The following is a 15,370-nucleotide window of genomic DNA, read 5'->3' on the forward strand; positions in this document are numbered from 1 at the left end:
TTCTGGAGGTAAGTGGATTTTTTTTTAATGGATTCTTTGGAATTAAGGCAGATTTTCAAAAGATTAGTGTGACAAGGGGAATGAAATATTGCCAGCACAACTACTAGTGAATTTTTTAAATATTAAATTTATATTAATTCACTAGCTGTGCTGGCACTATCTCATTCATTGATGGTGACAAGATGTGTGTAACTATCTAGATGTTCAACATGTGGTGATTAACTAGAACAGTTTCTAATCTGGTTTTGGACTTGGTTGCAGTGAATGTATAATGACTTCATGATTTGTATAAGATGCTTGGACTGTAGATCTGTCTTTCTAGTCTGTCATCACCGTGATGTTTACCTTGACCTGTGTTTCTTCCTAGGGTGTCTTTCTAGGGTGTACAGTCTTCGTAGTATAGTGAGGCTTAAATGTAGCTTTTTTGTCTAGTTTGTCATCACAACTGTTTACCTTTTATCTGTGTTTTCTAGGGTATACCGTCTATACCAAAGCTTAGCTCATTTGATGTTACAGTGAATATATGATTACATGATTTGTATAAGATGCTTGGACTGTAGATCTGTCTTTCTAGTCTGTCATCACTGTGATTATGCTGAAGGGTGGAGTAAAGGGGTGTGGCTATTAAAAGGAATGGGTGTGGCTTGATTGTGCATGGGGCGGGGCTTGTTTGTCAGGAAATGGCACAGTAGAAAGGTGGCAACCCTACCTGTAGAAGACTTTCTTACAGTTATTATCCTTGCAATGCCTGAGTGACCAGCTAAAACAGAACTTGCTGCACAACTTCTCCTCTACTCGATAGTAACTTTGGCTACTAGTCTGTTTTTCCTATTCCGTTTATTAATCCACCAACTGTAACGTGTTTCTTCAAAAAATTACATGCAGCTTTTAACATTGTTTTCCTTATAATATAGTATGTAAAATGTTAAGCTTGCTAGCTTCTCTTTTTGTAAAATTGTTAAGTTTGGCGAATTCTGTGTATGTCTTGGAGCTTTTCTCCCCGGGCCTCCGCTGAAAACGGACATGCTGTCCAGTCGAACGTTCCCAGTAAAAAAAAAATGTGAAATAAATAACCGCCGTTATTTAATAACCATAAGTCTTACTGTTAATTAAAAAAAGATATAGAATATGCACAAATTGGGCGTGCAGCAGCAACAACGCTAGACTCATCAACATTTGGTAACGGCAAGGTGCTCTACTGCAGATGAGGATATAGTCTACAAACATTCATAATTACACAATAGTATAACCTGGAAATATAATAGCGGTAGCATTGCTACTCCGTAACGTACTGCGATCTCACGTGGCATTTTAAAACTGCAGATGCAGTATACAGCAAACACTTACCGGCCCTATTACATACGCTTGGGCCTTCGTTTGTCAGCAAATTCATATTACTATATACCATACTACAGACAATACATCTGAGAATCCTAGCACCCCCATGTACTAAAAACAGAGGCGAAACCTGTCCGTGTACGACATGATCAATAGCTGCAGTCACGTATCACGTTGCTGCTTGATTCAACAACCTTTTACGACAGAAACACTTAACAGCAGTTTCGTTAGAAAGGGCTTCGAACCTTGTTAGGAGACGGTTGCTAAGCAACTTGACGCGCTACCAGGTGATCTTGCTGACAGTGTCTAAACGCATAATAGATATCTGTGCATGCGCTTCTCTGCGGTCACCGGCTGTTAATAGCTAGCTGGCCTGCTGAGGGTACCCGTAGATCTCGAAAGGATGGCGGGTAAAGTAAAATGGGTCACGGACATTGAGAAGTCAGTTATCGTGAATAATTGCGAGAAAAGAGGCTGGGTACAAGTGTCTGAGAATGAGGACTGGAATTTTTACTGGTGGGCAAAACAATACTCTTCACTCTGTGGTTTGTTTACCTGTTAGGCTGCTGTGGGTGGAACATAATACTGTGCTCTTTTGTGCTTACTAGTTACAGGGTGGGCAGTATTCCTCTCGACTGTCCCTAATTTTATCTTAGGTTTTAGCTATGTCCCTCTTAAATTAAGAGTCTTAATCTTTCTTGAAATTGGTGACTTTTGGAGAAAAGGTGATGCATATCAATTAGTAAAATAGTGCTAGACTTATTTCAGTGAATGTATATCAATCAATTCGCATTCTAATATATATATATTGTTAATGCTTAAGGCTGATAAGTGTCCCTGACTATTTCTGGATTCGTCCCCGACTCTTTTGAGATTTATCATTGAGAGCTATGGTGACCATCTCCACATACTTTAGCTGTCGAGAAATGTTTCTGTACGTATTTTATTTAAAGGGTAATTCATGATGATGCTTAGGGTAGCCTTGGACTTGCCACAGCAAATGCATCTCACCCATACCAGCTTCATTCTACAAAGTGGTTTACGCTGCACGTTAAAAAGTTAACAAAATACAGTAAAAGTTTTGAATAACTTTTTTATTTTATGTGATGTGTAAGCACTCTAAGTGAACAACAGATCTAAAGTTTTTTAATAACTTTGACATAAAAATTGAGCTGCCAAGACAATTAATGTAAATGCCCAAAACATGTTTTATTTTTATATTTTCTGCCCTTATAGAGAAGACGATTAGGTGCAATGGTGCCTCTCATGCGTCTTGGATGTTGGAAGTCACTCCTGACATTTCTAGCTCCTCTGCATCTCATTTGAAACTTTACCATTGCCTGAGCGGAAACAATGACGACCCAAGACAGGCATAGTACTTGCAGCCTTAAATATTTTTTACTTGTATGCCCATTTGGGAATGAGGTAAGGCCTTTACAGTTGAAAATGTCTTGGTGCATGCCCCTGGTGTTTGTAAATATGGGGTGCATACTCCCTGTATCACTATCAGGACTGCAGTCCTTCCTTATGACCCTCCTTCTGAGAGGTCAGCTGCTGCCTTCCGTCTCATCAAGTATCGGACTTGCTAGTAGAACCCAGGTCACCTGGGCTGCCATCTGGAGTCCCTTCCTGTGTGCCACAGAGCTGTTGCCCAAAAGCATGTAGCTATTTGAACCCCAATAAGTGAAGTAAATTGTTAAATTTATACTTTTGGATGGTTTTAATTCCAATAATGTTTTACTACTTCTTCTTTCGGCTTTTCCCGGTTAGGGGTTGCCACAGCGGATCAGCTGTCCGCTCATGATTGGCAGCAGAGTTTTACTGTGTCGAGTTGCTAGCCCGGCACCCAACCTTCAACAGAAGGTGCACACACTCACACCTAGGGCCAATTTAGAGTGTCCAGTCCACCTGCAGCATGTCTTTGGGATGTGGGAGGAAACCGGAGCACCCGGAGGAAACACACACGACCACAGGGAGGACATGCACACTCCGCACAGAAGGCACCCCAGCCGAGGATTGAACTGGAGAACCTCTTGCTGTGAGGCAGCAATGCTAACCACTGCACCACCGTGGCCGCCCTCCAATAATGTTTTACTAATGTGTTTAATTGTTCTGAATTTGTAAAAACTTCTTTATGCAAGGGAATCTAAAAGCTTTGTGAATCTGTTTGCAAATGTTAATCAGTATGGATATGCATAATGTTAAACACATTTCTGCCCCATCTAAATTCTTTTGAGAACTGGATCATCATACCAGTTGTGTGATATTTATAATGGCACTTATCCCCATCAACCATAATAGCAAACTGTATTTTTCCATTAATTATATATGTAAGTGGAAGGAGTGGTACTCCAACCCCCCCTTAATCCCTGCTCTCCTTTTAGGGCTAAGTAGTTGGGGGCTAAGTGGGACCCTAACCTCCTTGCACACTAACAGTTTAGCTGTCACAGTAACCATATGGGTAATGTGAACTTAGGTTGTGCTGTCTGTTTTGGAAGGCAGGCACTAAATTCAGGACCCCTTTTTAGTAGTACATAGCACATGATTTATTGTTTTATTTGCTACTGTCAGCTGTAAAAATAGCTTTGAATTATGTATACTGAAATGTGATACAGAATGCTGTTATAATAGTATCTAGTGCACTACTGGTAAATAAGTTTTTGAAAGATGTTTTTAGTGAAAGAAGGTGGTGCAACATATATTTTAAGTGATGCAGTCCACTCTGCTGTGAAGGAATCATGGCCTCTGATTTAGAGGTACTGATTTCTTTTTCAGCTGCTTTCACATTCAGCACTGAACTGCTCCAGTGTAGTCTGGAGATCAGTCACTGAAAGCTAAGAGGACATCATCATCTGTAAACAGATCACGTTCCCAAACTGGATATGTTCCATACCTTGAGATACTTGGTTCAGGAAGTGATCACAAATAGGAGATAAGACAAGGGGTAATCTTGGAACAGTCCTGTGCTTAAGTAGTATTTTGTATATTTGACTTAAAGGTTGGGAACACAGAATTTTTGCTTCTCTTGTACGGGAACCAAATGGGAACCTAATTATCTATGATTATTTTTTTGTACAACTTTTTATTGACTGGGGCAATACTGGATGCAAAGCATTGATTTATTGAGCTATCAGGTTCTAGTAGTGAAGCAGAGAACATATTACAGGTGTGTTTGTAAGATATACAGCTGTTTAAGTTTAAGAACAAAAAATACTTTACCTTGCACTTTGAAATGGTTTCATTTCAGACTTGTTATATTTAGCAAATGGGTGTGTGGGAGTAACCCTCCACAATAAAATTGGCATTGGCATTTGCTATGTTAGTTTAGTATAATTTATTTTGTAAGTACTGTTTGTACATAAACATGATTATTAACATGATTATTTGAAGTGTGATAAAACATTATAATTCCCAATCAAATGACACAATTATGTTGTAATGCTTTCCACAAGATATCCCGAGTACACATTTGTATACATTCTCCATGTTTATAAAACACATGTAGACATTATTGTGAAGCTCTTACGATCTCTGCAACATCTTTCAGGGACAATGAATCAATCCATACTTCCATGACCAGGATGGAATCTGTACTGCTTATCCTGAATCAGGTGCTCAAGTATTGGATTTCAATGATTATGGTTTAGGAGGACGATAGCCAGTACATTCAGAGTGAAGAAGGGGGCTTAGTAAAGAATGTGGGGCATTGCTAGAAAACAAGTATACTGAAGCAAAAAAGACAGCAAAGAATGCAGTCAAGGTGTAAAATCGGCAGTAGAAAGAAGATTGCTAGATGGAATTAAAGGCCATGCATCCTTCAGGTGTTTTAGCAAAAGGATGTGTAGTCTTGATTTTCCTTTGCTTGAATCTGAGACAGAGAACTCTAGAATACACTGACAAAAAGCAGTAATGTGTGAGTACTTTGTCTCCGTTTACCAGAAAAAATGTGGGGAGGAGGGGTGTTAAGAAGTTTACTGTGGATGAAGGGAACCTCCAGCTGAGAGAGGTAGTAGAAGAGCTGCAGTAGCGTACACTACTTATTTGCAGTACTGTTAGTGACTGATACAGCAAATCTTTTGAGAAATTATTTTTCTTTCTTCCATGGGACTTAATGTAGGTGCTTGTGATTATCACCTCTCAAAAGAAGAAGGCTCAGAGGGGAACTTGGAAAGTACAGTCAACTCAATCTGACTCCAGTGAAATGTGAGATCAGGCTTCTAAAGGGCAACATTTATAGGATTTCTTGGGGTAAATTTTCCAATGATAATCCTCATTTATCAGAAGGTCCTTTCGCTGTTGTGAGAAAGGCAAGTGATGTCAGTCATTTAGTAGAGTTGCTAAGCTGGAGGCAGAAACTCAAACTCTGCCTTGTTATTATGAGGAAGGTCTACCATGGTAGAGAGACACTTGCACATCGTGTCTATAATAGATTACAAGTGGAGTTAAGAGTGGGATCTAGTAGTAGATCTCAGTTGTGAGTGTTGGCCTCTTGCCTCAGTAAGTGATGTAATAATTTCACAGTATCTGTCTGTATGCAGTTTGATGAAATCTGAGCAGTACTTCAAAAATATGAGAATATGTTCATTGTTAAGATAAGGTTTACCAAAGTAGTCATGCAGCACATAAACCCAGCAGCAGTCACACAGGCTTCTTTTAGGATTCTTTAGCAAGCCAAGTTAACAACATGGGCCGAACTGCAGTAGATGTCAGTTTTGGGAGAATTCTTCAAATCTGTTAAGTTTTCAGGCCTCAGTGTTGGTGCCAACAAGGATGGGAGCCACTGGGGTTTGTGTAGATTATATGAAACTAAATAGTCATGTAAAAGATGCACACTCCATGGCCATCACTGATGTAACATTAGAGCAGCTGGGTGTGGGTTAGGTATCTGGCCATTACTGACTCTTAAGTATTGTTGACAGCATGACCAAGGGGAGATCAGCAGGTTTGGGTTGTTTAAATTCCCCAGAATGACCTTTGGGATGAAAGATGCACCAGTAACTTTTTCAGACACCAGTAGAATGCTCTCTAGCAGGAGCTCATTTGTTTGGCTTCTGCTACATACCTACAATCAACTGCATTACTAGCTGAGTTAAGTACAAACTTGCAGTAAAAGATTGTACTGCATTTCATTTTTCTGTCTATTTAATTGTTTCATTGAATATTGTGTCTGTGTCTCAATGTAGTTATTTATTTTTCTATTTAATTGTTTCATAGAATACTGTGGTCTCTCTCTGTCTCTGCAGTTAGTTTCCGCTCACCCTCCCTGTTCTTGTTTTGGTATTAATATTGGTGGCTTTGGAATTGCCCGCCCCTCCTGTAAATTTTGTGTTTGAACGCTCCTCCTGGGTCTGTCTCATTTGCTCACGCAACCAAGTACAGTGAGATCATATTTTGACTTCAGACACTCCTACCCATCCCATCTGTTCAGCTCTATCCCAGCTATATTCCAGTCTAGTGTCACTAGCTCGCACTCTACCTAATACAGAGAGAACATTTGTGAAGAGCAAGCCACTTAGGTCCTTAATTTTGAATTATCTTCTGTTTCTTCTTTCTCCTTTTCCACTTTCCAAAAAAAAAATTTCTAAGCTTGTTTCCTGCCTTTCCTGTAACTAGTCTAGTCCAGATACAGATTTGCTGTAACCAGGACTGTTTGTAAGTTTCTGAGCGCCCAAAGCCTTTCTGTGTTGGAGGGAAGCCTTCTAGCTTATTAGTGGGAGTGGTAAGCACTAGGTAGCCTGTCTACCACAAGAGTGGTTTCTGGCCCAGAAATTGTAGTTTATTGGCCGTTTGGGCAGTTTTTCCATCTCTTTCAACTTTCTAGTTTAAAAGCCTGCGTTTGCATTGTTTCCCACCTTTTGTGTAACTAGTCTAGTCCAGATTTGTTGTATCCAGGACAGCTTGTAAGCTTCTGAGCCCCCAAAGCCTTTCTGTGTTGGAGAGAAGCCTTCTAGCTTATTAGTGGGAGTGGTAAGCACTAGGTAGCCTGTCTACCACAAGAGTGGTTTCTGGCCCAGAAATTGTAGTTTATTGGCCGTTTGGGCAGTTTTTCCATCTCTTTCAACTTTCTAGTTTAAAAGCCTGCGTTTGCATTGTTTCCCACCTTTTGTGTAACTAGTCTAGTCCAGATACAGATTTGTTGTATCCAGGACAGCTTGTAAGCTTCTGAGCCCCCAAAGCCTTTCTGTGTTGGAGGGAAGCCTTCTAGCTTATTAGTGGGAGTGGTAAGCACTAGGTAGCCTATTTACCACAAGAGTGGTTTCTGGCCCAGAAACTGTAGTTTATTGGCAGTTTGGGCAGTTTTTCCAGCTCTTTCAACCTTCTGGTTTAAAAGCCCGCATTTCCACTTGTTTCCCACTCTTTTCTGTAACTAGTCTAGTCCACATACAGATTTGCTGTATCCAGGATTGCTTGTAAGCTACTGAGCCCCCCCCCCCAACCCTTGCTGTGCTGGAGGGAAGCCTTCTAGCTTATTTACCACAAGATCCAGGTACAGATTCTTAGTTTTAGCACTTGAATTTGCTTATTCATGCTCAGCACTTGTTCAAAACTTGTTGTTAGCACTAAATAAGCTACAAATTACTATAGCACTCAACCTTCCTCTTTACCTAGAGGAAAACAGTTTTTGTACTTACTTTCCTCACTTGCTTAGAGAAAAACAGCTGTTATACTCACTTTCCTCTCTTGTCTAGAGGAAAGTATTTTTTTATTCAGGCATGTCCAAGGGTCAGCTCCCAGTGTTCTCTCCTGTCTGTCTGATGAATCTGGGTATCTTGGGGCAATGTAGCAATTGCCCCATGTACACAGACAACCCTCTCTACCTACCACCCAACACCACAACCTGTGAGAGATGCACTTATCTAGCCAAACTGGAGGTAAATCTCTCTCCAACCAAGACTGAACTTGACAGTCAAGAGGAGAAGGTAAACACTTGCACCACACCACACTCATCCCATAGTCCCACTAAACCTACACCACCAAAATCCACACACAGAAATACAAAAACATTCACGGAGGCTCTCAGTAATAATCTGCTCAAGCAACAGAGACCTCCAAAGCAGAAACACAAGCAACCTCCACCTCCCCAACACAACCCAAACGACACATAGCCCACAGACTCAGTGTGCCACTCAACCACAGCCCATAAGGCAAAACAACGTACCCAACGCAATAGTCATAGGTGACTCTATAGTCAGACACACTGATGTCCCACTCACCAGGCTAAACAAGGAGAAGGTTACTGTCAGCTGCCTGTCGGGTGCCAGGATCCACCATATAACCCATGCACTCGGGTCACTCTACAACAAGTACAAATATGACTCTGTCATTGTTGGTGTGAATGACCCGAGACGTACCTCCCTGGACTACATGAAAAGAGACATGGAAGAGCTCTCCGATCTTGTAGCTCAGGCAGATATGACCCTAGCCCTGAGTGGCATCCTGCCATCGCCCAGAATGATACCGCAATACAAGGACAAAATGATTGACTTTAGCAATTGGCTATGCTTCTGTTGTCATTCTAAGGGGATTCCATATCTGTCTGTCTGGGGTGACATGGTCGACAGACCATGATGCTTTGCCAGAGATGACCTGCACCTGTCACCCCTGGGATTCCGGATACTGGCTAAGGCTCTTGCTGCCCCTATAGTGCCTTTTTTAGGCAAAGTTCAAATGACAAATTCACCACTGTAACAGGAACAGGCAAGCAAAAACTGAGGGTAATGCTACTCGATGCTAGAAGTCTAAATCTCAAAATGCACTCCTTAAAATGGAAAACATCGATATCTGTGCAGTGACTGAGACCTGGTTCAAGGCTCCAGAGATCAAACCTGCATTACCAGGCTATAACTCATACCACACTGTTTGGCCACCTAACCTGGACTGGAACACCAAAGGCGGAGGTGTGTCCATATTCATTAAGGATATCCACACCTCCAGGCTAGTTGCTCAGCATAATGCATCCGAGGTTATCCAAGTGCAACTAACTCTGGGCAAAACTGCAATCCAAATTGTAGTTGCTACAGATCCCCCACCATGCCCCAGGATTCCCACTCCTCTTTTCTTGATATACTGGAAAATATTAGGGTTCAACCAAACACCCTAATAATGGGCGATTTCAACTACCCCACCATTAACTGGGAAAACTACTCCTGTACCCAACTCTTTCGCTCAACGCTTTCTGGAATTCATAAATTCCAGTGCCCTGGATCAACTTATCCACGCCACTACCAGGGACAACAATATCCTAGACCTAGTCATTACCAACATGTGACCGGTGTTCCATACCTGAAGTCAACTCCTCGTTGGTCAGATCCGACCATAAGCTAATCGCCCTAGATATCCACATCCCGCCCCCACCCCTCATTAAGGAAATCACGGTAAAATAATTCTCCAAAGCCAACTTCATGCTTCTTAAGACAGAAGTGGCGAACTTCATGACACCCATGCAGATGGACAATACAGTTATGACTGCTGAATCCTACACAAATGCACTCTAAGCACTTACACGAGTGCATGGATCATGCTATCCCAAACAGAACCAAGATGCTATCTTCCAAATAAAGGAAGCCAGTCTGGTGGTCCCCTGCCATAAACAAACTCTACAACAGAAGGAAGAAACTGTTGCAAAAGAGAGTAAAATCCCATGAGTGGAGGAGTTCCCTGGTCAGCCTCCAGTAAGAAGCTGAGATCCCTTATTAGATCCTCCAAAGCTAGCTATGAAAACAAAATTGCCACTGATTCTAGGGACAACCACAAAGCATTCTATAGCTATGTCAAGAATTTCAATGGCAACACCCAGATCTGCTATGAGTTACAGCACCACGGCATGCAAATGACAGAACCAACTGATATTGGACAATGCCCTGGCAGATAGGTTCAGTGCTAACTTTACCCCCCTGTCACCCCCTAAAGGCCCATATCTATACAGGAAGAATGTAGAGTCCCTGTAATCACAGCTACGCAGGTCAAAGCTACACTCTCTAAAGCCAAAAATACAGCATCCATGGGACGTGACAACATCCCAGGCTGCGTTTTACACAAACTTCAGAACGAACTGGCTCCCCTCCTAAGCACCATGTTCAATCATAGTCTCACATCAGGCTTTGTGCCCACTGAATGGCACACAGCAACAGTTATCCCACACCACAAAGGGGTGCCACCACTGATCCTGGCAACTATCGCCCTATTAGCCTGATCTGTAAGGCCATGGAACGTATCATCATGGAACTCATAAACAAAGACATTGATAACCTCCAAACTCTGGACCCCACCCAGTTCAGGTTTGTGAAAGACAGATCATGCCTCCTGAACCTGATTGAATTCTTTGAGGCAGTCACCAAAGCTGTAGATGAGGGTAAGGTGGTTCACACAGCCTATCTTGACCTCGCCAAGGCTTTCAACACCATCCCCCATTCTGGAATTATAGCTAAACTCACTAAACTAGGTATAAATCCCTACTTCACAAGAAAGGCCTCAATTGAGACAGATGTCTGGTGTCAGAGCCATGGCCTCAAGCTCAATGCCAAAAAGTGCATTGTCATCCCCTTTGGTAAAAACTCTGTACCCATGAACTACCACATAGGCGGCAGTCTACTTAACGCCGAATGTGTGATAAGAGACCTGGTGACCCAGGTGGACAGTTGTCTCTCCTTTGATAGTCACATTGCCACAGTAGTCAGGAAATCCTTCTACGTGGCACACCTAATCACAAAAGGGTTCTCATCTAGGAAAAAAGAGGTCATTGTTCCCCTCTACTCGACACACATTAGACCCATTATAGAGTACAATGACCCTTTTGGAATGTACCTCACAAGACATCTGCAGCAGCTGGAAAGGCCACAGAAGTACCTCACAAAGAGGATTACTGGCCTCAAACAGATGCCCTACACTGACTGTCTCAAAAAGCTCCAGCTTTACTCCGTAGCATATTGCCTACTCTGAGGTGATCTCTGCCTAACATATATAAAGCTATGTCAAACCCAGAGCTATTGGACATGCTACACCTAAAGAAATCCCAATCTCTCCAAGCTACACGCTGTAGGTACCTAAACCTTGTTACCACAATAAACAGGACACGCTGGAGGGATAGATTCCTGTCCCAGAGACTTCCCATACTGTGGAACAAGCTACCCATCTATGTCAAGCAAAGTTCCTCATTAGCACTCTTCAAGAAAAATCTGTGGATGGGAAATAGGAAATACACCCCGGGGATCACTTCTGTGGCTCTGTTTAACAGGGGCACAGGAAAATAACTTTCTTGGGTGGCGTAAGCCAGGGAACCTTGTTGGGTAGGCTTACTTAGGCCCTTGGGCCGATAGCCTAGTACCTACCTATGAACCTATAATTATGTAGTACCTATGAACCTATAATTATGTAGTCGGTATTACAGTTTTTAGTCAGTCCTGGCAGAAGTGTATGCAATGTCAGAGAGGTGCCGAGTAGATTTAAAAGGGGCTGGGTTGACCATTATGTCAAACTGACTTCTGATATGAATGGCATATGTTATCTTGGTCATTGTGCATGTGGTGGCCAAATCTGAGCAGATCCAGCTAACATAGAGGCTATCCATGTATGGCCTACCAGCTTTACCAAAAGGAATGACATTCTTTGTGCTTGTGGAATATTGCAGTCACTCCTCTCATAGACCTTGTCTGAAAGAATAGGCTAGATAACCGTTATCTGGATTGCAGTTTGTGAGCAGCCATTTCAAAAAGCAAGAGGTCTTGTATGGCCCTGTTGTACTGTTGGTTCTGACGATAGCCAGAAGTTGCTGATCTCTGCAAAACTGAAGTACAAATTTTCACTGTATATTGCACTTTTTGAACTGCATTTTTACCCTATCACTGCTTATCTGAATTGTTTTTCTTTTCTGAAATTGTTGCACTTTGCTGTTGCATAGACTAGATCCATACCTGCTGAATCTAGTTCTGTTTGTATAACTTGAGTACTAAACCAGGCCTTCTTTTGTTGGAGAGGGTTCCCCTGCACCCTATTGGCAGGAGTGTGCAGGTAGAACTCATAACTGCTGGAACAGGGCTCAGTTTGGAGTTTTTTATTGGTTAATTTGTTTAAATCAGTTTGCTCTCGTTTACTACATCAGCACCACATTTACACCTGTTTGCTTATTGTGCACCGCTGAGCAGCGGTAGGCACCATTGACAATTCTAGATGCAAACACTTTTGCCTGCGCATTTTCCTTTAATACTTTGCTGATGCTCCATCTGTGAGTTCTCTTGATTGTCCCTTACTGACAGGTGATACATTCAGTGAAGCTCCTGTGGTAACAACACAGATCCAACCCACTAGCCCTTTGTATATTTTGTCCACTTCTCATGTCCTCTACTTTACCTGGTCCTTCCTGTCCTCTCCCTGTTTTTGACCACATCAGCATACCTAGCATTATGGACAGACAATTTCCCAAAGTTTCTCTAGCCAGCTTGGTCGATATGGGCATCACGAGGCAATGTAGCAATTGCCTCATGTACACAGGGCAACCCGCTTCTTCTAGTCCACACAAATTCATTACATATGAGATGCATCTATGTCAAGAACCTAGAATCCAGACTCTCTTGTTCAACAGTCAGTTCATCTGATACTAAGCAGGTTGCTGGCATGCACACCTCACCTCCTGCACTTACCATACCAACAACACATAAACCTACATATGCAGAGGTCCTTACCAGAAGCTTACCTTAACATCAGAGACCTCCCAAACACAAGCACGATTCACGTAAAACACTTCTGCAGAACATAATACATCACACACCAGTGTCTCACAAGTCAAGCCCCTGAGTCATAACACAAAAACAAACATCTTAGTCATAGGCGACTCAGTTGTGAGACACACAGATGTCCCTCTCACCAGTTTGGATAAGGAAAAAGTCAAGGTCAGCTGTCTGTCAGGTGCCAGGATCTGTCACATCACACATGCACTCAAGTCCCTCAACATGCACTGTTATGACTCCGTCATAGTCCATGTTGGTGTGAACGGTTTGAGACATACCTCACTGGACTATATGAAGAAAGACATGACTGAGCACTCCGATTATGCATCTCAGGCTGGTACGCCCCTAGCCTTAAGCAGCATTTTACCTTTGCCTAGGATGATACCTCAATACAAAGAAAAAATTAGCAAAACCCAGGTGGAACAGAAGGTATACACGTCTCCAAATAAATCCAAGAATAGTTTATTAAAACAGTGTAAGTTGTTTCGTAATGGTCAACATTGCTTCTTCAAACATAAAAACAACTATGTAGAAAGCAACTTTAAATATAATATTACATATAAATCAAACCAATCACATTTGTTGAAAAGCCCTCCAAAAATACCAAATACATTACAAGCACCAATTTAAAGAAACATCACATATGTAACTCATTTTAATTTTCTGGACTTTAATACAGGTTTAAGTGGGGCAAGGTCATTCATCCCATGTACCCTATGTGCCCCTAACCTTAAAATTCATTGAAGCTCAACTGTTTCAGTCTTATTAACTATATCTCCCAGCCAAATGCTCTGTGTTTGGACGTACAGAACTTGGAAAAAGAACACATGTTGTTCACCCTCAGATAAGGTATGTTTGGCTAAGGCATTGTAATCATATCCTCTCCTAGTGCAGTAAAGATTATTCCTCACCTGTTCCCTAAGGCGACGGTTAGTCTTTCCCACATAGAATTTGAAACGGATAACACAATGTGCCACGTAGACGACGTTCCTAGTATTGCAATTAGCTGTAGCCCTCAGTTACCATAAATGTCCTGACCCTGGATGCTTAAATAGTTGGACTCATCTACATAATCACAATAAGCACAGGCCCCACATTTATGATACCAGGCATCATCCCAACCAATAATGATGGATTTCTAGGTTAACCAAGGTGTTGTTTCAAGTTTCTTTTGTTCTTGTAGACAAACTTGGGTTGTGGTCCAACTAATTCAGAGGGCCTCTCAACTACCAATAGGATGTGCCAGTTATTCCGAATGATTTCCTTGACCCTACCTACATCCTGAGTAAAGGATAAAACCAGGGGGGATCTGTGTGTTCACCTGCAACCTACTTGTCTTAGTTCTGTCATTATCGGAAAAATAAGGTCTGGCATGTCATATTCTTTGCTGAGTTAGTTGTAAATAAGCTTGGCTTATTTCCTCATCATTGTGCCCTCTTTCCTTGAACTCATTACGCAGTCTCTCTAAGCTACATACATAATCTGACTCCTCACATGACAATCTAGATAACCTCATGGCCTGTTCTTTCACGATATGTTTGAAGATCTGCTGGGGATGCATACTATCTGTGTGTAAGAATGTTGGGCAAAAGCACTTCTTCCTAGATGTTACTGTCTTTAGGAAAGGGGATCATTTATCTACCAAGTTACACAGGAAGTCAACATACTCAGTGGATCTATTCATAGTGAACTGCAAAAAACTGCTAGCCCCATTCAAATAGAAGAATTCTAGAAGATCTCTTTCTGCTCCCTCCCATGCAGTAAAGAGATCATCGACAAACTGTTGACAAAACTTTTACATGAGAATCTCTTACACCCAAAATGTATTGTTATTCTCATTCCACCATCGCCAAGTTTGCATAGGAATTGGCACAGCTTAGTGCCCATGGCCACCTCCTAAGCTACTAGTCAAACATGTGTGTCCTTAAATTATGAAGATGTTAAGTGTTCTGGAAACTAATTCCAGTAACATGTATCTGTTTTGCTGAAAGTTTACCATGTCTAATCAAACAACTTTTCACCATACTAACCCCATCCAAGTTAAGGAATGTATGGGTGAACAAATGACACTACATCCAGTGTGACTAGTATATCAATCTCCACTCTCACTGCCTTGGGGCCTCCCTTTTTTTGGTCTTCTGATGTTTTTACAAAGAAAAAAAATATTCACTTCAACAGTTGGATTAGCTTCTGGTGTCATTTAAAGGGGATGCAATATCTGTCAGCCTGGGATGACATGTATTTACATTTGATTTTGATTTCTACAGAGTTGGTCTTTGCAGAATATTGTGTGTGTGTGTGTGTGTGTG

At 41.7% G+C, this 15,370-nt stretch overlaps 1 protein-coding gene across 2 annotated transcripts in view; it reads left to right on the forward strand.

Moving 5' to 3' along the window:
- The first annotated feature begins 1,643 nt into the window (after positions 1-1,643).
- Positions 1,644-15,370, forward strand: part of TTLL1 (tubulin tyrosine ligase like 1) — a 932,005-nt gene continuing 918,278 nt past the window's right edge. Inside the window, exon 1 of one of the 2 annotated variants that reach the window (XM_044087529.1) lies at positions 1,644-1,854. In XM_044087529.1, coding sequence (XP_043943464.1) covers positions 1,742-1,854 — 113 coding nt within the window. In that variant the 5' untranslated portion in view covers positions 1,644-1,741. Of the gene's footprint in view, positions 1,855-2,584; positions 2,764-15,370 lie in introns of those variants that run through there. The other variant, XM_044087530.1, reaches the window with a different exon arrangement.

This window comes from Protopterus annectens, chromosome 11.part0 (assembly GCF_019279795.1).
Source record: "Protopterus annectens isolate FY-2018-M chromosome 11.part0, PAN1.0, whole genome shotgun sequence".
Taxonomy (NCBI): domain Eukaryota; kingdom Metazoa; phylum Chordata; order Ceratodontiformes; family Protopteridae; genus Protopterus; species Protopterus annectens.